Source organism: Stegodyphus dumicola, chromosome 10, assembly GCF_044657685.1.
Source record: "Stegodyphus dumicola isolate Sdum_Otavi_A_Nest chromosome 10, ASM4465768v1".
Taxonomy (NCBI): domain Eukaryota; kingdom Metazoa; phylum Arthropoda; class Arachnida; order Araneae; family Eresidae; genus Stegodyphus; species Stegodyphus dumicola.
Genome location: NC_140777.1, coordinates 44,519,870 through 44,545,429, shown reverse-complemented (window position 1 = coordinate 44,545,429; position 25,560 = coordinate 44,519,870). Strand labels below are relative to the sequence as shown.

The following is a 25,560-nucleotide window of genomic DNA, read 5'->3' as shown; positions in this document are numbered from 1 at the left end:
GAAGAAGTTTTTTCGCCAAGAGATTTCAATGCACGGATAACTTCATCAAATGTATCAGATAGTTTTCTTAGATTAACAGAATCAGCGCTAGTAATGTTGGGTTGCTCAAGAAAATGTTCTGACAAGCGACATGACAATTTGATTTTTTCTATCATAACGATTCATCAGTTTATCCCAAGCCTCAAGTCCTACCAAATATTGGAATTTCTGAATTTTCGCTAATGACTGATTGGTATGAACTGTACAGATCTTTAAAATTAAGCCAATCAGTATATTTACCATTGAAACTCGGAGTGTTTAAACGAGGAAGTTTAAAGCTAGCCTCAACTGCAGTGGGATTTGAAATCAAAACATTTCTGGGTAAAAGTACAGAATCACCCACTGCTTGGCGCGTTTTTAAGAATTGCACATACTCGGTATCCATGTGCACATCGACCTATTTTCACTTTAAAAAAAAAAATCCCAGAATTGCACAAAAAATGGCATTGCGCACTCCTTTGACTTTATCCATGTACATATCGACCTATTTTCACTTAGAATGTCAAAGAAAATTGATAAAAATCCAATTCTTCTTACTCTTGTAAAAAGTACAAAACAAATAAGTGGGCGATTTTGCACTTTACCCCATTTCTGGCCGTTGACGATTCAATGGCGGATTGATACATTACTTTGGTTTCAAAATATTTAGCTTCGAATTCAGCAATTTTAGAAGCTTCTTCTGGTAAAGCGGCATCATATTGATCAAATTATTTAAATATTTGTTCAATTCTTTCTAATCGCGCTTTTAATTCCGTTAAACTTAACTCATTACTGAAACTACTGTGAAGCCGCGTTAGAGTATATTTCGTTCGTCCGATTAATCTTTTAAAATCAGTTTCACTTAATTCTGTCATTATTACCATGAATAACGATTAATAAGCACAAACAACGATGCTACTTTGGTAGACGGTTGCACGGATTTTTGGCGATTTACTTTGGCGTAATTGTTGGCGAGATTTTTACAATCGTCAGCCATCTTGAAAAACGCTGTTTTTACGTATTTTACGCATAGTAAAGTATTCGAAACTGGCCAAATAAACAATGAAAGTAAATCGAAACTGGGTGGGGGACAGAAATGAAGTGAACGAAAAGCAACATAAGAAACACGGATCAAATGCAGCATTCACACTGAAAGGACGCTCATGATATGCGCTGCGATGAATGGTACGCGGAAATAGCTGACACATACTCTGTGCTGGTTGTGATCGCAGGGTATATATAGCTGTCGAGTTCTTCATCCTACATACAATATAAATTCGCCTGATCAGTAAATTCGCCTGAACAGTCGCCTAAGTTCGTTTTATTGCTGGTACAAGTGGTGTAGACCGGATAATCGATTTAATAATCTTTTTGAGAGCTTTAAAATTAAGTTCGAATGCTAAAACATGCATGCTCATCGCCCCCTATAGCCCATTACATGCCTACCGCCCGAAACAAGTTCACCGTCCCTCAGCATCCTCTCACTGCCCTCCGGGAGGTCGGTACCGCCCCCGTTGAGAACTAATGCTATGGAGCACGTGTGCGACATATTGGGATGACGGATATTAGGTTGCAGTGTGCCGCTAGGCACTCCCCCCCCACACACACGAGCTGCGACATGCATTACTATAGGAATGGGTGCTACTGCTACAACAAGCGATCAACGACACTATTGACAGCTTGCATTGCCCTTGTCAACCATGTATTTCAGCTAGAGGGTATCATACCCGTTATTAGCGTCATGTTTTTATTGCACAATCTTCCGATCCATTTGGTCTTTCGCGATGTGATGGTAGTAATACAGACTTTTTGTATGTCCTTGCTTTACTGTTTACTATGTAGTCTAGCAATGACCTACCAACTTCTTCGATCAATTTCACTCATATCAATTATATAGCTTGTTTTATTCCGTGTTCTGTCTTTGTTGCTTATTTTTTTAGCAGGAGTGTATTATTAACACAGTTTTGATTTTGAATATCAAACTCAAGATTAGTTCATAATTAGGTCAAGCAAAAAAATCCAATCATACACTAAAAGGATTTACTACAAAATTACTTTCAAAACTTTTATTACTTTTTAAGTGCTTTGGAATCGCGTAAAACGGCTTTAATTTGTAAAATTTAGAATCTGCATAGTTTGATATAGTTGCGATTTACGGGTTCGAAAAGTTGGGATAATTGAGGATAACACTTGATGAAGAATCAAAACACAATTTTTTCGTTAGTATTACACAGTTCCAAACGAGAGTTCCAAAGATACGTTTACAGGTCCTCGAAAAGCTACGACAAACACGCTGAAACAATCAACAACGCAGCCCTCAGGCTATAACGGTGAAGACAGCTTCACGACACAAAGCACTAAAGTACAGCTTCCGAGTCGGTCGATTGCTCTCAACCTAACATATAAATCAAAACACACTACTAGTTTTTACACTACAGAATAAGGTACTACTTTCCTCGCGTACAAGCAGGGTATATATAGCTTTAATCTATACCTTCGAGAACATTCCGGAGAAACACGGCTAACAATGCGTTTTAGAATGTTCCAGCTTTGTGTATGGCATAGCATCAATTTTGTCACCATATGTGCTATTTCCCGCCAAAGCTAGCAACCCCGCCTTTCCCTACATTTTTCTGGCAACCCTACACCGCTAACCTGTTGTTACGAAATGTCCAGGCGCGGTAAGGTAGCTTCAACGCAAAGCAGGTTTAGGATTGCCATAAAATGGCAAAGAGATGCATGATTGCCACATTTGGCGAGAAATCGCCCATTTGGCGACAATGCCATGGACGGATGGAGAACCTTCTGGAACGAATTTTTACCGGTTTAGCTCAGAATGTTCTCGAACACAAACCGATAGCTATATAAACCCTGCTGGTCCGCAGTTAGTGCGAAGGAGTGCCACTTCTAGGGTGCGAGATAGTGTGTCTCGAGTACGGAGTTGATCGAGTTGACAGCCGGGCAGCGAGTGCAGAGTGCATCGAGTCTCTTCGTGTATCGCGGTTAGTGCATCGTTAAGAGAGTGTGCTGAGCTCTGGGAACGACTGAACCGAAGAGTCCGGAGCTGTACTCTGTGTGTCGTCGAGTGCATCGCGAGTTGTAGCGTGGAGATTCTCCAAGGTACGTGGATTTCCAAGAACGACCAAGCAGAGTCGGGAGCTGCACTCTAGTGCACTCTTTGCAGTGAAGCTGTCTTCCCTGTTATAGCCTGAAGGCTGTGTCGCTGATTGTTCCAGCCTGTTTATTGTAGTTCTTCGACGACTGTGTAAACGTGTTATTGGAGCTGTCCTGATTAATATTGTCTAAATAAAGTGTGTTTCGATGCTGCATCGAGTGTCGTCGTTATTCACTCCAAATCCACGCGAACCCCGTACGAACGTGAAAGAAGAAAATACGTAACAACTGGTGTCAGAAAAAAAAAACGTAACAACTGTTGTCAGGAGTGGGGTTTGCGAGTGAATGCCAGTGACCCGTCTGCAGAAGAAAGCCATGGCGCAGGAAACGAAGACTTTGATGGACTTCTTGGCTGAGATGAAAGCCGAACTGAAAAATTTAAAAGCCGGATATGAAGAGATAACGGCTGAGATAAAAGCCGGATATGATGAGATAAAGGCTGGATATAAAGAGATGATAGCTGAGATCAAAGCCAGACAGAAAGAGAAGACAGCCCGACGAGGAGAAATAAATGTCGGGCAAGAAAAGGTGCGAGAGCAACTCCAACAGGTGAAAGTGGAGCTTACAGAAGGAACTGGAGCTATAAAAGGCGATATGGAAATGATAGATGTGGCGTCTGAAGAAACAAAGGATGAAGAAATGAAAGAAGTAGCTAATGAACTTTCTGAGAAAGATCAAGAAATGATGGATGAAACGTCTAACGAGATTAAAGAAAGAGAACGAAAAGATGAAGAAAAAGACAGGAAAGACGCTTGTCATCCTCAGCTATCCAAACTTGAACTGGAAGACAGCGATAATATTGTTTGTAAAGATGAAGAAATAAACGAAGTGGCTTGTAAAGCTTCTGAAAGCTTGGCTTGTAATGGCTTGGCAAGCTTGTACAAGCTTGGCTTGTAATATTGTTTAAATAAAGTGTGTTTCGATGTTGCATCAAGTGTCGTCGTTATTCACTCCAACTCCACTCAAACCCCGTACGAACGTGAAAGAAGAAAATAACGTAACAACTGGTGTCAGAAAAAAAAAAAAAAAAAAAAAAAAAAAAAAAACGTAACAATTGGTGTCAGGAGTGTAAAGCTTCTGAAAGCTGTCTTCACTGTGATAGCCTGAAGGTTGTGCCGCTGATTGTTCCAGCCTGTTTATTGTAGTTCTTCGACGTGTTATTGGAGCTATCCTGATTAATATTGTCTAAATAAAGCGTGTTTCGACGCTGCATCAAGTGTCGTCGTTATTAACTCCAGATCCACACAAACCCCGTATGAACGTGAAAGAAGAAAATAACGCAATAACTGGTGTCATAAAAGAAAAAAAGTAACACTATCTTACCGCAGTTGGACATTTCGCAACAATATTAAAAAATGTAAAACGAATACATACACTTTTATTTAATACACTGCAGTTTTTCAACATTTTACGAATATTAATTAGACTTAATATATATATACCCTACATTATGCAATTTTGTACAGTCATTATTCCTCACACTTTATATGCAGACGTAATAGAAAAAAAAAAAAAAAAAAAAAAAAAAAAAAAATTGTTCATAAAATATATAATATTCATAACTTCTTGATACTTAAATATTTTAAATATAAAGCACACAATTTCTTTTAATTATTATTTATATAAAATGATGCAAACTTTCAGCAAAATGAACAGTAATTTTTACATGGGAAGAAATTTATGAAATCTTGGGGCTGAGTAATAATGATTAGCTCCTTTTTCATCAAAGAGTAATCACACACATTAATATTCAGCAAATCAATTTATAACAAATATTATTAGTAACATATGTTCATTTTAAAAGGTGTCATTATCATGTATATTACTTAGTAAGTATACTTTTTTATTGGAAAGTAAATGGGCTTGCGTGGGATTTTAATTGCGATTAAAACTTACCATCTGCAGTTTTCACTTCTTTATTTAAGGTATGTGATCACATTTTTAGAGCAAACATTGTTTAAAAAGCAATGGGTAGTTGTTTCCAAAATTAGGCTTAATAAAGTGCTAATAGGACAACTAGTTTAATATTAGTTATTCGGATGGCTAGATTATCACAAGTTTCATCTACTAAGAAAAAATCGTATTCATCAATAAGAAAACCTTAATTCTATAACGGTATTTCTTCGATTATTTTGGTTCAAAGAATTTTTTTCCATTTTCTTCGCTGAATAATTTTTGTATTACGTCGTAACTTTAAATTACTGCATTTACAATCTCTGTAGAGGGTAACAGTAACTCATTCCTATCTAAATTTCGTATAATGATATAATTTGAACTTAATTTTTTTTTTTTTTTTTTTTTGTCAAAGACAATAAATTTAGAGCAGGAATTACGTTTGAATGCTTTTAAAGTCATATATGAAACAATAACTAGGTATATAAGTTAAGACTGGTAACACATTTTGAAAATCATTTCCACAAATATGAATATTAAACTCTGAGCATAGGTCTAAAACATTTGAGGTGTAGAGTCATTAGGTTAATTGGAAGCAGAAAAGATGAAAAATATGCAACCGCCTTCGCCGGGAATCGAACCACGGACCTCTGGAATACCGGCCCAGCGTGCTACCGTTACACCACGAAGGCACGCTATGGAACTGGGAGAAATACCTTATATACTCCCCTTTTTAAAGGGCGACTAGGGATTTAGAGGACCTAGTCGCCAAATCCTGGGTGCGGAGAATCATCATCCACAACCCTTTTAGTTCGGCCGCCACTGTAGAGTCATTAGGAATTTTTGGAAGCCAGAGAGATGAATAATTAGCAACGCCTTCGCCGGGAATCGAACCACGGACCTCTGGAATACCGGCCCAGCGTGCTACCGTTACACCACGAAGGCACGCAATGGAAGTGGGAGAAATACCTTATAGGGGTATCATCTGTAATATAATCCTCTCCAATATAATAAATTAAAATGCCATCATATGCTACTGATCTCAAAGACAAAGATTGAAAATTCTGCATTCTTAATTTTGATTCACTTTCAAAAATTTGTCGTATTAATATTGGGTACTGAAAACAAGTAAACTTCCGTATTTACTAAACGGCTTTTCTAACGCATCTGTTTGTATCTTTCCTGTATGGAAATACTTAAATCCTAACTTATGAAAACAATACGTAGATAATTCTAAAAATCATTTGTTGTGACAGAAACAACTAAACGCATTTCTTTAGTAAAAGTTCCTGTTGTAGAAGCGTTAGCTTCCCAAAGATCTAATCATAAGAGAAATCTTTCTAAAAACTTTTCATTCAAAGAATTGTTACGCAATATTGTCATTCGCAATGGGTTATTTAACCTCTGATCTTTCAAAGGTATTTTAACATTGACTATATTCCACCAGATATAAATCAGTTTCAATGAAACCGGCAGTACTGGCATAATTTAAAACATCGTTCTCTTTACCCATTGTAGAAAGGGCAACAATGGCATAATTATCAAAGATGCTATTAATAAGTTTGACATTCTGTCTCTCCAAGTTTTATAAGTTGAGGTTTTAAAGACGATCCACATGCATATTTTACTACAGAATTTGACTCAATGTCATAAGGCTGTTTTAGTGATTTAATTGAGGAAATGGATAATGGTAGTTTCTCAAAACCATCAAAATCAGGATAATAAAACTCTTGTTCACATTTTTTATTCAACCAGTTATTTCTAATATTTGAACAGAATCAATCATAAAAAGCAAAGGATCACCTTTATTGCATGGGTGTTGAAAAACTATACTTAACTGGGACGGGGAAGGGGAAAGAAAGAGGACATTGACTTGTTTGCAGCATTATTATCATTGACAATACACCCGACTTTAAACCCTAAACTATGTAAACTAAGTATTCTTTTCATTAAAGGTGAGAAAAGGTCTTCAACCTGGATTCTATAATGGGCAGTATATATACAACTTCTTTAAATGATGATAATAAACATTTACCATAAATACACATGCTGCATTTCCACCACTACCACTGTTACATGCCAAGCCAAAACATTTCCTCTTTTATAATTTATGTATGGTTTTATGTGCATTTAACCCAACATTAAAATATCTATAAGGTTTTCTGAATTCAAGCTAGTTACTTTTGGTTTAATGCACGATACGTAATTTTCTTCAGATTGCTCTTTAATGGGGTTAGTATTAAATCCAGAACATATTCTACAAATTGTTCTTGGGTGTGGCATAATGATATTACATGAACTTCGAAAAGATTAATATGCGTAGGGAGAAATGGAATATTAAATAACGAAATAAACATACATACGTGATGAATAACGTTAGTTTTTACGAACAGGATTTGACAGTTGTGGTATGATGAATTCCTTAATTTTCTGTTCATCACTATCACCATTCTCAACAGTTTTCAATAGAGAAATAGCTGTTTTTATAACAAAGAAAAGTAAATTTTCATTCTGTAGTTTAGAAATATTCAACACAAAATCTAAAATTTCTAAAAGACCAATTGTTAGCCCAAAGGGGTGGTAGCCCAGAAGGACTGTTAGTCCCAAAACGCCATTTTGTGGTGTTTTACTATAAACGGCGAATAACTTTTTAAATTATTGCCACCAAATATTATCGCCCTGTTATATTTAAAGAAATTAAATAACGAAGAAATCTGCATGAATATACGTATATGTTTCTCGCGTTGTGAAAAAACGGCGGTACCTAGACCCATCAACTTCTGAATAACGTAATCCTCCACCCGAACATGGGAACCTGGAAGCCCGAATTTTGAATTTTTTATTATCTATTTCATATTTTGTAAAAGTTTAATGAATTTCTGAGTAACAAACTGAGCGATTTCAAAGCGATCAATGGCAACACTGTACGAAAGAAAGCACTTTCATATCCAGCTCGCAAGACTGTCTATCGGAAATTCTAAAGATATGCTATTTTTAAATATTTTGTGATATTGCTGTTGAATTTTATGTAATTTAAGTGCGAAGAACGTTATATTTAATAAATAAAGGTGACACACAAATGTTAAAAAGTCCCTTTGGATGTAATATAAAATATGAAACTTTCTGATTTTATTTACTTTATATATTTTGTATTATTTATTATTTTAGGAGCCACTTCCTTCTATAACTTTTAATTATGACTTACCAATAAAAACATTACACAGCAAATTTTTTGTCACTACTACTGAAGCTTCAATTATCGGTACAGATTGAGTATCAATAAAAACAAAACGAGCGTCATTTTCTTTGAAAATAACAATTCAAGCATCAAGAACTTTCTCAGATTTTATGCACGACAAAATCTCAGAAAACAAGTAAAAATATTTTTTTCTTTTCATAAATTTCCTTATTGGTTAGACTTGAATGAAGTGGGAAATGTAAACTGTTTCGATCAATTCTAACTCTCCTATCATCGACACTTTCTCTAGAAGTTGAAGATTTACCTGATAAATATTTTGGACAGCCTTCACAAACCTAAAAAGGGTGAAAAATTCATTATCGACTACAATTATAGATTCATAAGAAAATCTTACAAATAGTTTCAGTGCAAAATGAAAGTGCAGGTTTTCTTGCAATACGTTACGGTTTCCATTAAAAAATAAATTTAGGAACCTGGAAAATGCTAACTAGCTGAATTCCAGTATATATACTTATTATCCTGATAACCTAGAAAAAGTTTATGAAGTTTTCGCTTGCCTATCAATAACTTAAATGTTATACTTTAACTAATATCTCAATACATTTATTACAGATTTAATAAAATAATTTTGAATTAATGATTAATTGCTGTGTTATTGGTTAATTTATCTATCAGAATTAATTTCAGATTTTATTCAATTCAAAATTGCATTATAAAAGTTTAAGCAATATTGTTACGGATTTTGTATTCAATTTGCTACTTTTTAGAAGAATTATGATTAAAATTGTTTTATATCCCCGTGCAATGCAGCACGAGTCTTATTTGAAGAGAAAGTTAAGCCGGAAAAATTAAATACAGGGGCACGCACATTTAATAAAGAGATATCTCGTAATTGTATACTCTTTTGCTTTCCAGAAACAAAAACTAATGCCAGTACATGAAGGTCAAATGCCGTATGAATCAGCCCATGTGAAAACAGTTATTACTTACTAGCTCCATCTACTGGCTTTTAAAAATTCAGATAAATCGTTCCGTTTTAATGTTACGTATACGCGGCCCTGGGCTGTTAAGAGCAGAATCGCGTATACGGGACGCTGGGCTGGTAGGAGTGGAATCGTTGCGTCGCTGTCCTGAACGGGTTAATCACATTTTGACGAACGATTTTTGGCATTTGACAGAAAGAGACTTGTTTTAGAGCACTGGGTTGTGAAATTTGAAAAAAAAAAAAAAAAAAAAAAAAAATCGTTATCATTAAGTACAAGGTGTCTGAAATGGAACTTTCCAGTTCTGTTGCAAAAAGTCAGCTACAGAATGTCACCAAAACATGTGTACCTCTTTAGATACTAACGTTGTATCATATGACACTGTGAAGGTTCGGGACGGAAAGTTCAGAAACAAAGACATTCAAGAAGCAGAGTGCTCTGGCCGGTCTACTGATGCTGATGAGGCCTGCCTGCGAGAGCTTATAGAACAAGTTAGTATGCAACCATTCGGGAGCTCGCTAAAGAATAAGACGTTAGTGCTATATCCATTAGTCGCGCTATGCATCGCATAAACTTGACAAGTTCAATCACTGAGTGCTGCATGAGCTGATTCAAGCAGATAAGGATAGACGTGTTCGGGCCTGCACTAACCTGATCGAATATCAATGCAAGGACAAAATCCTGAACCGGATCTTTACTTGTGATAAAAAGTGGATTTACTTCAACAACACAGGCTGAAAAGGGGGTTGGTCTGGCCCGGTGAGCTCGCAAAGCGCAATTAGACTAACAATAAGATCATGCTTTGTATCTGGTGGGATTGCCGTGGTATTATCCACAAAAAGTATCTGGAAAAAGGTAAAATCTTCGACAAGGTGTACAGCGAGATGCTGCTATCAAAGAAAAACGTCGAACTGAGTTCCAGCGCAAAAAGATAATGTTTTATCATGATGCAAGACCACATGTGTCTGCATTCACCGGCTGGTCTCTGCAAGTACTCGAATGGGAGCTTTTCCCACACCCACCACATAGCCCCGACATCGCACCTTCAGTCTTCTACCTTTTTTGCACACCTGCAGCTGCATCTTACTGGGGATATCTTTCATCCTGCACAGGACATGTGAAGTGAGTTTGATCTGTTTTGGGGACGCGCGACCGAAAACTGGACCGAAGGCTTTGAAAAATTAACCAAAACGTTGGCAGAAAATCATAGATTTGGGTTATAATTACTACCCTTATTAAAGGTACTGCTTTCACGTTTTTTCTAAACTTCATTAAGAACGTTGTTTGGCGGAAAACTTTTGTTACAATCAGATAAATAAATGATAATGGGAATGCCTTAAAACTCTTTGAAATGTTTGCAGTATTTGATAAATTATGAATTATTTGTTAGTTCTGATTATGAAAACTCAGATAGGCACATACTATTGTGCTCATTATTTTCGTATACATCCAAGACGAAATTTATAAATTTCAGTTTATGTAATACGTTATCAATTTTTGTCATTTCGAAAACAAAATATTATTCCAACGTTTACAGCTGTGCACTTGATTTAAGTAAAACAGAACAGGCCAAAATTATACTTGCATCAATTAAAAATAATGAAGCAGTTTTGAATGGAAAGTAATGTTTGAATTAAATAACCGAAAATTTCGCTTTTTTATGTAACTAATATGACTGCAATAAATAATTTAAAAATAAATGTTTCTACGATATAGAAACTTCAAAATATTATACGACGCAACTTCAATAATCAACGATAAATGATCCTTATAAAATAATCTAAAGCAATAGATTGATGCGAGAAAATAGTGATCGATTTCGAAATACCAGATTTTGATGCCTAGTGGATAAAACATTGGCTTCTTGAGTTAAAGAGATTTTGTATTCAAGCGTCACCAGGAGTAGTGTTGGCATTAAAAAAAAAAAAAAAAAAAAAACGCTAATTTCAGAGTAGCCCAAATGCTTCCTCAGTTTCCTGAAGGGTGAAGTATGAAAACCACGCCTACCTGCAAGATACCTTAGCGCAGAAGAAAGTAACTTTCTCAGTAGAAAGTTCAGCTTTTACTTGTGTTGCGGGTTCGGGCCTTGCTTTTCCCTACCTTTGATGATGGTACGAATACATCAATTTTTTTTTAATCTACCGCGACATTTTTTTGGGGGGGGGATGAGGAGAGGACACAACAACTCTTGTATTGATTTCTCATTTCATTTATATAAACCTAATTTTCGCTCGGCATTGTGTGCATTTTCCTTCTTTTGACATTCGGCTAACACGAGACTAGCAAAGGCGCTACTGGTATAAAGTTGCTGTTTCACCTACCGTAATTTCCGGAAGAAACGCCGCGGCGTTTACGTGTTTAAAACTTAAATTTTCAGCGGGTGCGGCGTTTAGGTGCACTAAAAATAAAATATTTCTTATGATGGTCATTGTACATAGTTTGGATGGCCTTGTCATTGTGCATAGACTGATGCTGTTCCCATACAAAAGACCACTCAGTTGCTTTTTGCGAATGTTATTTTGTTTACATTCTTTCCCTTGAACGGACCTACATGCCTTATTCACCCTAAACGAGATCTCAGAACAATAACATTCTTCCCCCTTTCAAATCAACATTCTCATCAGTTAGAATAGTCTCTCTCCTCTGCCATTGGATGAATCTTCTAGAACCCATCCTCTCCCCACCCCTGCCTTTTCTGCAATTTTTTTCAAAGGCGGACACGACTCCACCTGCCTCGCAATAACGAACTCTGACGTATTTTTCCTTCAGCATGAATGTATTTTTCTTGGCATTCTGCCAAATACAGATCCCATCAGTTTGGGTACAAGTACTTGTTGAATAGTTTTTAAGTAAGAAGGGAATGGAAAATTTTTGAAAATGTCTCTAAACGGCACAGAAGCTATACATTTCTTACCTTTAATTTATTTTTGAGTTATGGTTTCATTTCATGCATTTTTCTTAACTGGTATGTCATATATCAGGACTTAGGTTGAGTTTTTGCATCTATACGGCCCACGACGATGTCACGCGCAATTTAATCTATTGCGGCGTTTCTGTGTAATTTTAATTTTTTTCCCGCCATTTTTCTCGAGTGCGGCGTTTACGCTGATGCGGCCTTTCTTCCGGAAATTACGGTAATTAAAAAATTTAGTGCGTTCTGAATTTAAAACAAGTAAACCATTTATTTAAAAAAATTAAGAAAACTGTTAATTATACAGAAAAAGAGCTCGCTAGTATGTAGCTGATTTTATGGAATACTTCTAGGCATTTTAATGGCTTCCTGTTTTTCTTAACACGCATGACTACTTTTCGACAGGTTTAATCTTGATGATAATTTTTCGTTAATTTAAAGAACTTTTGCATGAGCGTTAGCAAATTTGCTAATTGTGGAATTCAATTTTTAACGCACAAAAAGAAGTATTATATAAAATGCAGTTACTTCAATGAGGTTTAGATAAAAGTAATAAAATATACCTTTAGATAGTGGCTGTTCATTAATATATGAATGACTCATTGAATTACTGTTACATTTAAGGTAAAAAATATGTACATAAGGCAGAAACTAAAATATTTTAAAAAAAAATTGCTGTTGTTTTTTAACTTAAAAATAATTGCTTTTTTTAAGTGTGATATTTAACTTAGTAATGCTGTAAATCCGACATACATTTAAACAGAATATACTTTTTTATTGCATTATTTAAACCAATTAAGGGAAGTTTACTTAAGGAAGCATTTAAGGGTACTTCACAGATCATGCAAAAATATTTATGGCATTCTACCTCATGAAAAATTTATTCTCCAAAATAGAATCATGCAGTTAAGGTTTTTAATTATCATTCAACAAAATTCATAAATAAATTAAATTAGATATATACAGCGTTTGATATGTATTACGATTCTTTTCTGGGCTATCCTTTTCCTATCGACCAAGCGATTCTTTTCTGCGATATTCTGACAAAAATTAGTGTTCTGCTTTTGAATAAATAGTTTAGTGAGCGCTAGAAATTCATTGAATTGATGAGGTGTCATGCGAAAGTAATTAAAAGAAATTTAGTTTCGTTTAAGCTTATTTCTTCAGTTAAATTATTTGCATCTCCTTGCTGCAGTCATCTCTCACATATTAATATAAACCACTACCTTCTGCTTCTCTTACACAAAGCAAGAAGTAAAATAAGTTTTAATCGAGCAGAAATTAAACCCATTTTAATTAAAAAGTGTAATCGTAAAAAGTAAAAATACCACACAAAAATTTCAAGTTTTTCCCCCATTTCCGATATGAAGCGCCATCTAGTGCGAGCATATGACAACTTTTAAGCGAAAATTGCCGCGCTGGTGTGAACTCACGTACGCAGAAAGCATGTTTTCCCACTTTGACGCTGCTCGCCTCAACGGACCAGTGTAAACGCAGCTTAACAGATTTGAAAGAAAAATATCTAATGCTTTGCCAAATAGCAACACACTGGTATGTAGAAGATAAAAATATTTTATTTTGGGCGGAGGCAACAGATTTCTTTAAAGTCGATAAGTATGTTGACTAAATTTGAAAGAGACAGTCTTATGGTTTGTTGAGTAGCAACACAATTCTTTTAAATCAATGAGTTTTCCGATTAAATAATAAATGCCTTATTATGTTTTGAAGAGTCTGCTTTGTTAAATCGTTACGTTTGCCAAGTGGCTACACATTGCTTTTAAATCACCGAGTCTGTAAATCAAAATTTCATTAAGTTTGCATTGAACATAAAATAAATAAAAAACAAATTCAAAATTTACATACTTGGAGATGCCCATGCATGCAAAATTTGTGGCTCCCTCATTTTTCTACAATGCAAAGAAAGACAAACATACGTACATATAACAAATTCTTTATTAATAATTGAGACAGAGCATAAAGACAGAATTAGTCCACAAATAAATCTTTGAGGAAAATGTATCATTAAAAAAGTCAAAAGTTTAGTGCTTAGTAAGAAACTGATAATAGATTTAGATATAATAGTTATTAAAAAAAATCTGACAGCTTTCAGATTTCATATTATGCCCTGAAGAGGCACTTTTTTGAACGTTTTGTGTGTTACCTTTATTTATTAAATATCAGATTTTTCGCATTTAAACTATAATATGTAATTCAGCAGCAATATCACAAAATAATTTAAAAAGAGCATATCTTTAGAACTTCCGATACAGTCTCAGGAGCTGGAGATAGAAATGCACTTTTCCCTGCACAGTGTTGCCATTGCTCATTTTGAAATTATTGAGTTTGCTAATCAAAATTATGTCAAAAGTTTTACAAAACATGAAATAGATAAACAAATTCCAAATTTGGGCTTCCAGGTGCCCATATTCAAGTGGAGGACTATGTTATTCAAAAATCTGATGTCTCTAGGTACCATTGTTTTTTCACAGTACAAGAAACGTACATAGATTCATGCAAATTCTTCATTACTTAATTTCTTTAAATATAATGCAGAGCTCTAATATTTGGTGGTAACAATTTGAAAATTGAAATACCGTTTATAGTGAACCAATGCAAAATGCCAAAACAAAATTGATAGCTGTTCTGGGAAAACTGGTTCTTTGGGCTAAAGAAAACTTAAAGATCTCATACAGGATTAAGAACAAATTTCTCAAAAAAAAAAAAAAAAAAAAAAAAAAAAAAAAGAGAGAGAGAGAAAGTAAAAAATGTCAAAATGCAAATTAACACAAAATTAATGACGCAAATGACACAAAAATTACAGTAGACTCTGAATTAAGCAAAAATTAGTGTGAGCCAGGAATGACACCCACAGTTAAATGAATAGTAGTTGAAAATAATCAGGAAAGATTAATAGCATTATAACTAACAGAAAAATAGCATTAATAATTTACCTGCATTTTTAAACAGTTTGCCTTGGATAACCAATTTTATTTAGTTGTGTAAATTAAATCAGCATTCGAAACCAGAAGACCCCATTTCAGAACAAAAAGAGCAATGTTTTCGTTTATATTACTCTTGTATTGCTATAGCAATATATGGGGAAAAGAAGAGTAATGGTTGTGTATTTAATTTATTTTTAACAGAATGGATTATCTGATACTTTATTATCCACTCCCATTGAAAAATTGGGAAAAAGTATTCATGAGGCAACTCCCAATTTCACCAAAATGTATTTAAGTAGCAATCAAGGTATGCACACATCTATCTTTTTAGTGTGCAAAACTCGAGTTTGTGCAGTTCTCCGTTTTAAAATAAAAACAGATTGCTGTGTACTTGGAGAGAACAACAGTGTAAAGAAGAAAGCAGGTAGGCGCATAACACATACTTGTTCTAGCTGGTATGGAGTGCAATGTTTGAGTAATTCTCTGATTATTTTTGAAGCCAAAGCAGATCACCGTGTACATAGAAAGTACAACTGTTCAAAAAAAAAAAAAAAAAAAAAAAAAAGATTACCTAAAAAGGTAACTTTTATTACTGTTTCTCGCCCTTTACAATTTTATTCATGGACTGCCTTCTGTGCGGAATTATTGTTAGTACACTACTATTTTAAAAATAGTCATCCCTTTTGTACATTATTTTGGTGAAAAATTAGTTAGCAATGAGTTTGTGATATTTTGGTAGGAGTGTGGATAATTACAACATACTGATTATTTAGATAAAAGTATTTGAACTCTAATTGCAAAGGAGAGGATTTTTTAAGAGGATCTGATGCTTATTCACATTATGCATTATTAGTGGAGGATTTAACAATACTTATACATTTCAGATTATATACTGCACCAGACTACACACACACAAACAAAATTGCAAAATAATTTTAAAAATGAGCATATTTTTAGAATTTCCGAAACACAGTCTCGCACGCTGGAGATAAAAATGTTTTTTCTGTACAATGTTGCCATTGTTTGCTTTGCAATCCTCGAGTTTGTTAATCGAAAATTCATTAAAAGTTTTACAAAATCGAAAATTGTACGAAATCGATAATAAAACAAATTCCAAATTTGAGCTTCCAGATGCCCATATTCACAAGGGGGTTACAAAATTCAAAATTTGATGGCTATAGGTACCATTGTTTTATCACGATGCAAGAAACATACATACATTTATGCAGATTTTTCATTATTTAATTTCTTTAAATACAAGGCGATAACATTTGGTGGAAACAATTTGAAAAATGAAAGAACACAAAATATCAAAATGAAATTAGTGGTCCTTCCGGGAAAATTGCCCCTTTGAACTCCCATGAGGTATGAGACAACATGTCTGACATTGCAGCAGTAATAACTTGTTCAGTAATGTTCAGTTCACTCAACATTACCAGTCGTAACTTTATGACCAGTGTTAAGATTTTAACGATCTGCACTCTGACATCAAGGTCTCTTGAATGCAGAGGATCATAAGAACCAACGACTCTAGCACTTCTGATATCACTTTCAAATACAATGAATCCAAGGACGTAAAATACAACTGAACAATTAAAAAGGCATGACTAGTTCAGTCTGCAAACCATTTCAGATAAAGCAGGACACCAGAATGCTCAAGACTTGACTACAGACTTTTGCTGTTAGCAAGATCCTCTGATAATGGGAACAATATTTACCTTTCCTATGCATTCAATATTAATTTTCAATTGCCATTATTTTCTTGTTAATAGAGCTTCTTGTAGATTTATAATAAATGTATTTTTAATTTTCTATGCAGATGTGCAGATTCTAATGTGCAACCTAACTAAAATGTAAACCAGTTAGCTACCAATCCTTAGATGGAATCATTGCATAATCACCTTAATTCAATCCAATTGCATACCGTTCTAAATAAAAATGACTTCTAAATATCATGACATGAGCTATTTCCCCATGCATTTTTTTTTTTAAATTTATTTTCTGCAGAAATTGTGCTCTATTATGATGGTTTGTAAGAATTTTTCCATTATTCTGCAATAAAAAATCTTAACTATTATCTAGACAAGGCTGAGTTAATCCACAACCCAGTTATCCAGGATTATACTGTAATTCCCATTTGCAATACACGGAAGATAAACTTTTTTCCTCTATATGTTTCAGCAACTAGCATTTACTTGTAGAAGTATTTACTAGAAAATAAAATTTGCCTTGATAACTTTTATGGAATAGGAGAAAGTAAAGTACTCTCACATGTAAAAAATGTTATTTAATTACGGTAAAGCCTCGATAGCTATCTGCCTAAGGGGAGGGATGCCTTTGTGAAGGACTTTCTAAGGGTAACTCGCTCGTATACACGTTACACATGGGGAAAACCACGAAAATACCCATGCAGCTAGCCCATTCGCGGGATTCGAACCTCGGACTGAACTACCAGTGTTCAACGATTTTACCACTCGAAAGCTGGTGGGCCACATGTAAAAAATGTTTTAAAAAGTGGGTAGAACAATTATACGATGCAACAAAACTTAGTAAAGCAGCGAAAAATTTCTAACTTGGGTAGAGTAGACTTTAAGGTACCCCTTGCACTATGGCGAAATTGTTGTTTGATTTATCGCCAAGTTGTTGATTCATTTATGGTAGCCTGAGTAGTTGAATGTTATGGAAACCCTATTGTGACGTAATCGGGTGCACGATTCTGGGAAATTTTGAATCGTGGGATGTTTTGCAAGCATTTTTGTAGTGTGCGTTGGTTTGATTCTTTAGACGGTAGAATGGCCGAATGTAGTAAGATTAATTTGAAGTTTTTGTGCGATTTGGACAGAAAGGAGAAAAGAGACTTTAATTGACTGGTGTGTAAATGAAAATTTACTTAGTAGCCATTATAAGTGTCCTGTATGTAGAAAAGATATGCGTCTAAGTCGAACGTAAAAACCTATTAGATGGATTTGAATGGGTTTGTAGGAAGAAAGGTTCAGATGGTCACTATGTGAAGCGTTCGATCAGAAAGAGTACCTGCTTTGAAAAAAGTCATTTGAGTATGATTGATATTTTGATTTTTACATGGCTCTGGGTGTACGAAGTGAACTCGAAAATCACGGTAAGTGAATATTTGCTTTTGGTAGTGCTTAAATGTATAACATGTTTTTCCTTTATGTTATTTTATTGTTTGGTTTAAAATGCAGTTTATTGAGATTATGTATTTTTTGTTTGCCTATATTGTAAAATTGGGTGCTCCTTTGACTTTTTAAGTGAAAATATATCGATGTTTACATGGACAAAGTAAAGGGAGTGCGCAATGCAAGTTTGTGCAATTCTGGGATTTTTTTTTTTAAGTGAAAATAGGTGGACGTGTACATGGATAAAGTTAAAAGAGAGCACAATGCCATTTTTGTGCAATTCAAGGATTTTTTTTAAAGTGAAAATAGGTCGACGTGTCATGGATAAAGTCAAAGGAGTGCGCTATGCCATTTTTGTGCAATTCGGGGGGGGGGGGGGTTAAGTGAAAATAAGTCGATGTGTACATGGATACCGAGTTTGTGCAACTGTTTGTCTTGTTATTTTGGCTTTGTGTAGCGGTGAATTTTGGGGCAAAAATCACAGCTTCGCAAGCCAAAATAACGAGTCAAAGAACTGCACAAAATCGGTATCCATGTACCGCCAAAAATCACCAAGGGTACCCTAAACTATACATTTACCTCTAACTTCAGGCATAGGTGTTGCTATCTATGGAACAGTGATGAATTCCAATTGAAGCTATTATCAGTAATCAGGAAAATATAAAATACATATGATACAATTCATAAGATAAAATCATAAGTTGAGAAAATCTTGAAAAAACTGTAGAACTGGTTCAAGGCTCGAACTGACGATTCGCGAGTATGAAGTAAAGTCTCTTATCCACTCAGCTATCAGGACATCGAAAGTATTGCAATAATTTAGAAGTAATACATTTGAAGGTAAAAGTATAGTTTAGGGTACCCTTTGGCGATTTTTGGCGGTACATGGATACCGATTTTGTGCAATTCTTTGACTCGTTATTTTGGCTTGCGAAAAGGTGATTTTTGGCACAAAGCCAAAATAACAAGTTCAAACAATTGCACAAACTCGGTATCCATGTGCACATCGACTTATTTTCACTTAAAAAAAAATCCCCAAATTGCAAAAAAATGGCATTGCACACACTTTTAACTTTATCCACGTACACCTCGACCTATTTTCACTTAAAAAAAATCCCATAATTGCACAAACTTGCATTGCGCACTCCCTTTACTTTGTCCATGTACACATCGATATATTTTCACTTAAAAAGTCAAAGGAGCATCAAAGCCTACAATATAGGCAAACAAAACATACATAATCTCAATAAAATACATTTTAAACCAAACAATAAAATAACATAAAAAGGAAAAACATGTTATACATTTAAGCACTACCAAAAGCAAATATTCACTTACCATGATTTTCGAGCTCGCTTCGTACACCACAGCCACGTAAAAATCAAAATATCAATCATACTCAAATGACTTTTTTCAAACCAGGTACTCTTTCTGATCGAACGCTTCACATAGTGACCATCTGAACCTTTCTTCCTACAAACCCATCCAAACGGTTTTAACACGCACCACAAAAATGCTTACAAAACATTCCATGATTGAAAATTTCCCAGAATCATGCACCCGATTACGTCACAGTAAAGTTTCCATAACATTCAACTAGTCAGGCTACCATAAATGAAACAACAACTTGGCGATAAATCAAACAACAGCTTCGCCATAATACAAGGGGTACCTTAAATTCTACTCTACCCCATTTGAATAGTAATAAAATTCTGTGCTCATGTGTTTTTAATAACATATTTATTTTAGATTTTTTCTTATAATTTCTACCATATATTATCAATACAGTTTTGCAAAATCAGTTAATGTAATTTCTGGAGACGCTTAAAAATAAGATTTTTATTTATTTACGATTTAAGAAATATTCAAATAACAGGACATGCTATTTTATTAAATATCAACTACATTTTTAAGTTCAGGTACAGCACGATGATGCAAAAAGTAATTCAAATTAACATCAGGTGCCAAAATTTTCCTTTAAGCTTAACTTCTACATCACATCAGGCACCACACTTCCAAAGCTAAAGCAAGGTTATGACATTCATAAGGTTTTCTTTTCGTAGATTCATTAAATTATATTCCCATTATAAAAATTAGTCTTTTCATCTCTTACATTTAAGGATCTGTGAAATTAGCAAACTATTAATGAAATTACAGCCACTGATGTATTATTTGTAATGAAATACAACATATTAGTAAAGGGCAATATAAAATTATGAAAAGAAGACACCATAAAAATTTTTTAAATAAATCAGAATTCTTATTACAAGATTAAAAGTGAAGTACACAAAAAATTTGATTATGCTATAAAGTTCATTAATGCCAATATGAAAAGTCAGCTAGTAGATAAATTGTAATTATATTACATCCATTAATTCTTCAGGAAAACAAAACAAATTACATCCATATTTATGTATATACTTCAACACAGAAAAATTGAAAAAAGCCTCTTATAAATATTTATTACCAGGTATTTTAATTTGTTATTGCCATCTTCAATTTTATAAGATAAAAAATCATAGAAAGTATTGAAATAAAAAGAACACACACACACACACACACACACACACAAAAAAAAAAAAAAAAAAAAACAATGTTTGAAATAAATAAAGGCCATAAAATTGGGAATTTACCGCAAAATTTCTAAATTAAAAATCTTTCTTGAAAAACTTATGCTTATCCATATACAACTTAGGAAACTATTATACTGCACTCTAAATAGTAATGGAACTAATACACCTTTATAAAAATCAGTATGATAGCTAGAAACTTAATTTGATCACAATAAACTGAATGCATGCAAAATATATCTTACTGTCTCTGGAGAAAATTCAATTGCATCATCAATGATAAACTTTTTATATTTACATTACAAATAGCTGACAGATTAAAAAGCATCCTCATATGCTCATTTTATCTATTAAATGACAGATATAATACTTCTTTATTAAAGTAACCAACGAAAGCAGTCACCATAAGTGGCAAACAAGCTGTAATGGACAAATTTCATCAACGGCTAATGCAATGGCCATTTCAATAAGAAAGTACCAAAATAACTAACTTAAAATTTAACTATAGTGACAGCTGATATTTACATATGTACTCAAAGTTATACACTTAGTCGTTTCCTACACAATTACACATAACTTACCATAATCTGACATTATATATATACAAAAAAATTTTCTGGTCAACAAACTAATATTTTAATAAAAGTTTCATTTATGGATTACACAAAACTCCTTCTCTGTTGCATGACACGAAAGCAGTATTTCAATTATCAAGATTATTCTAAAAATTAAAAAATGAAATGTATTTTACGATATGCTTTCATTGTTAATTTTTATATATTTACAACAGTAAATCTGTATAGGTGAATTTTCTTTTTAAATTTGCCATACACTTTACATAAATTAAGCTCACTTCAGAAAATTGATCCACAAATTATACAATATGATAGTTTTACAATCAGAGACAGAGCATCTGCTCTTATGAACATAAATTTTAACCAAATTCAAAATATTGATATATGTGTAAAAGGGGAAAAATAACTAATGCAACAACATCCAAGTTTTATGCCTAGTAACATTTTAATTACTGGATATTATTAGCTACAAGATGTTATCATATATTTAGTTTCACCAAGTATTTTAATTTGTTACAGCTACATAACCAAACAAAGCATTAATGCTTTCAAACCCCTAAACAATATATTACTGAAATCAAACAGACATTAATATATATACAGATAGATAAGTATTTTAATCTCCAATTTTTAGTAAAATAATGTAATTAAAATGAACAAAAAGCCCTATATTTATTCAATAAAATGTATACTGAACAATTTTTAAAGTCTGCCTTCAAAATAAGCTTATTTATTTATTTATTTTTTTAATCCGCGTATCAAATAATATTAGATACCAGCTAAGATACATAATATCGTTAATATATATCAAAGCGAAATGTTTCCTTTTAACCACAGCAATTTCACCTACTTTTGACATTCACATTCTGAAGTATTTTCTAAAACATTTATCACAAGTTAACATCCATATTTTCATAAAACATTTTAATGGTCCATGCTTTACTTCTGTTTGGCTTATAATTTCCCACGATATACTTTAAAAGAGGAAGCCATTCCATTTATGGCAATTTGGCATACCACGAAAAAAGAATGAGTCGCATTTTTATTAGAGCTATCCTGGATTACGTTGATATATCACAAGTCACAGAATTACAATTTGAAAATGTCGAAAACATGCAGCTTCCCATTCCACTGTAGCAAACAAGAAATAAGGCAACAAGGAAGACTATACTGCAGATAGTACAGGGCTTCCGTTCCAGAAAGAAACCAGTCAAATATAATACCATAAACATCATATGATTCTGCAGGAGGGCTGGATTCACTGGCTTAGGTATTAACAGAACTGGAATTAGCCACTGCAAGCAATACATTTTAAGGTATCAGAAACTTCGCAAAAGCTTAAATGTTATTCAATATAGCAGTGATAAAATTTCAGAGCTCCAGAAGAAAGAAATCAATCCGAAAGCTTTCCAAAATGAACATAAGCTTTCAATCAGAATATATATATTTTGATAACAATTAAATCTCACATATAATTAACAGAAAAGGCTTTTCTATGGTGTCAGTCCAATTTCGCACAGTTACAGTTTAGTACAATAAAAACAAAGGCAACTGCTCTGAAAATTTGCATTGAAGAAGATTATAGTTTAAGAAAATTCAAAACAAATGTTGATTTAAAGATGAAATTTATTTATATATAGAAAACAATTTGATATTTTGCAATTTTTTCCATTAATTGGTACCGTTGTTATTGGAAGAACCATAATCTTGGCATACCCGCTCGATTTGTAACATCGTGATTCTCCATTCCCTCTGCTAAAAGACGAAAATTTAGAGTGCACACGAAAACAAAAACACGTTTCATGTGTGTGTGTTGAAATTTTATTCGTAAATATACGCATAAAATATGGGAAGAAAGAAATTAGAAGGTGTGTACATTAATTTTTTTCCTGTTATTAGTTTTGTTTGTTATTATTAATCTTGATTTTCAATGGTATGAAATTTTTCTCTTTTAATTTGCTGTAGATTGTGATGCTTCCAAAGACGAATTGATGGTAATGACAGTTGCTGAAATTGTAAAAATACTCATCGAAGCTCACAAATCAAATACCAAAGTTAACTTGAATAGGTATGTTTTTATGTTTATTATATCAATATAACGAAAATATATTACTTCTTCGATTCGTTTCTTAGCTTATGAGTTATTTTCAAAAATTCGTCTGTTTTTTCTTTTTAGGGTATAGAATATAATATCTTCGTCTTCAAACTAAAATTATTGATCTATGCTAAATATATATATATTAAAAAAAAGCAGAGTTAGTTACCAGTGCACTTTTTTAGTGAAATCTTTTAAAAGTGCAGTTTTTCTGGTGAGGTCACTTTTCCCCCCACAAACTGATTTTCGTCAGCTCATGTCGGCTGATCTTTGGAATATGGTAACTGGTAGTTTGGCGACATTTTGGAGGCGATAAAGGTTACTACCTAGGACTTTGGTAATAATGTGAGAAGTACTCATTTCCGATTACGCATTATTTTGTGTGAGGGAAATGAGAGATCATGAGATATGTCATGTGACATTAATGGACGAATTACAGTTCTTTAATCGGAAAAGGGGGGAAATCTGGAAATTTTGTATTTAGCTTTATTCTGTGTTGTGTGAAACAGTGTTGGTTAATTTTTGGATCCCATGGCCCTATCTAAAATGAATTCGAAATGGGTATTTAGTGGGATTGAAAGGGGTAGTAATAAGTGTTTTTTTTTTAAGGTTGTGCGAGGTAGAAATAAAGATTGCTTATTAAGTTTTATTAAGTCTGTTTGGAGGATGAAGGTTTTCAACATCTTGCTGTGAACTATAAGTATGATTTTAAAGATCCTGAAACAGGCGCACATACGATTGCTTTTTTAGTGGAGGAAATAAGAAAAGTGTATGCGCCACGTAATCAAGATTCTGAAGAAGATTAGGTAAGTTAGTATTTTTAATTATTTGAGGATGTTATTTTTATGCATTGTTCTAAATGTAAGGAGTAAATAAAGTAATATGGTATTATTGGAAAATTGTTATTAGCAATGATTTAGTTTAAAGTAATTAGGATTGTAAGCTAATTTTTATTAATTTGATGTATGTGCTTATTTGTATTTTAAGTAGTGTTTTTGAATTTAATTATATTTTAATTAAATGATAGTTATTTTGTAAATTATAATTTTGTAGGAATTTGGTATACGTTTGAGTGGAAGTAAACGTGCATGGAAATAATTTAAATATTTGACACTAAGTATTTGTAACCATTTGTAATGTTTGCGGTATGAATTTGTTGGTGACGTTTATAATATAATAGATAATTTAGAGGTAAATGTTTTTGGATATTTTATTTATTTTATACGTGGAAATGTTCATCTTTGGAAAGGGTATATACTTTTTCATGATCAGGTAATTTCATATATGTTCTTTTGGATGATCTTTACATTATGGTAACTTGGCGATTTTTTCGCGAAAATTTGGCAACCAACTCTCCTACAGCAACCCTCTACCTTTTTCCCCGCCGCCATTTTGTCTTCACGAAGTAAAGACATGTTTCTTTCCTTCTTATCTACTGAACACTTCTTCCAACAATCTACTAGCCGAATTACACTTATGCTAGAAATTTTATCAAACAAAACTGCTTAATCATGACAAATATTCACTGCAAAATTGGGAAAAAGTGCACAATACCATACACCTTACGCGTTTTTCAAAATAACACATACACATAAACCATGTACACGCCGACTTATTTTTACTTAAAAAAACATCCCAGAATTGCACAAAAATGGCATTGCGCACACTCTTCACTATATCCATGTACACTGCTTTTTTCTCATAAATTAGAAAAATTTCACGAAAATACATGACAATTTTCTGAATCTTTAAACCCGGTAAAAAGAACATATATGAAATTACCTGATCGCGAAAAAGTAATGAACATTTCCACATATAAAATAAATAAAATATCCAAAAACTTTTACCTCTAAATCATCTATTACATTATACACGTCACCAACGAATTCATACCGCAAGCATTACAAATACTTAGTATCAAATATTTAAATTATTTCCATGCACGTTTATTTCAACTTAAACGTATACCAAATTCCTACAAACATAAAATTCACAAAATAACTATCATTTCATTAAAATATAATTAAATTCAAAAACACTACTTAAAATATAAATGAGCACAT

The 25,560-nt window shown here is 33.4% G+C and overlaps 2 protein-coding genes across 2 annotated transcripts in view; one reads left to right on the top strand and one right to left on the bottom strand.

The window, feature by feature from the left end:
* Positions 1 to 20,076: 20,076 nt before the first annotated feature.
* On the bottom strand, positions 20,077 to 22,937 carry bc10 (BLCAP apoptosis inducing factor bc10). Its single transcript, XM_085824908.1, has one exon. The coding sequence runs from the start codon at positions 22,710 to 22,712 to the stop codon at positions 22,464 to 22,466; it is 249 nt and encodes an 82-aa protein (XP_085681034.1). The 5' UTR covers positions 22,713 to 22,937; the 3' UTR covers positions 20,077 to 22,463.
* Positions 22,938 to 23,119: 182 nt separating this feature from the next.
* The window catches only part of Elp3 (elongator complex protein 3), an 84,414-nt gene continuing 81,973 nt past the window's right edge, over positions 23,120 to 25,560 (top strand). Inside the window, exons 1-2 of the mRNA XM_085824906.1 lie at positions 23,120 to 23,270; positions 23,368 to 23,470. Coding sequence (XP_085681032.1) covers positions 23,249 to 23,270; positions 23,368 to 23,470 — 125 coding nt within the window. The 5' untranslated portion in view covers positions 23,120 to 23,248. The remainder of the gene's footprint in view (positions 23,271 to 23,367; positions 23,471 to 25,560) is intronic.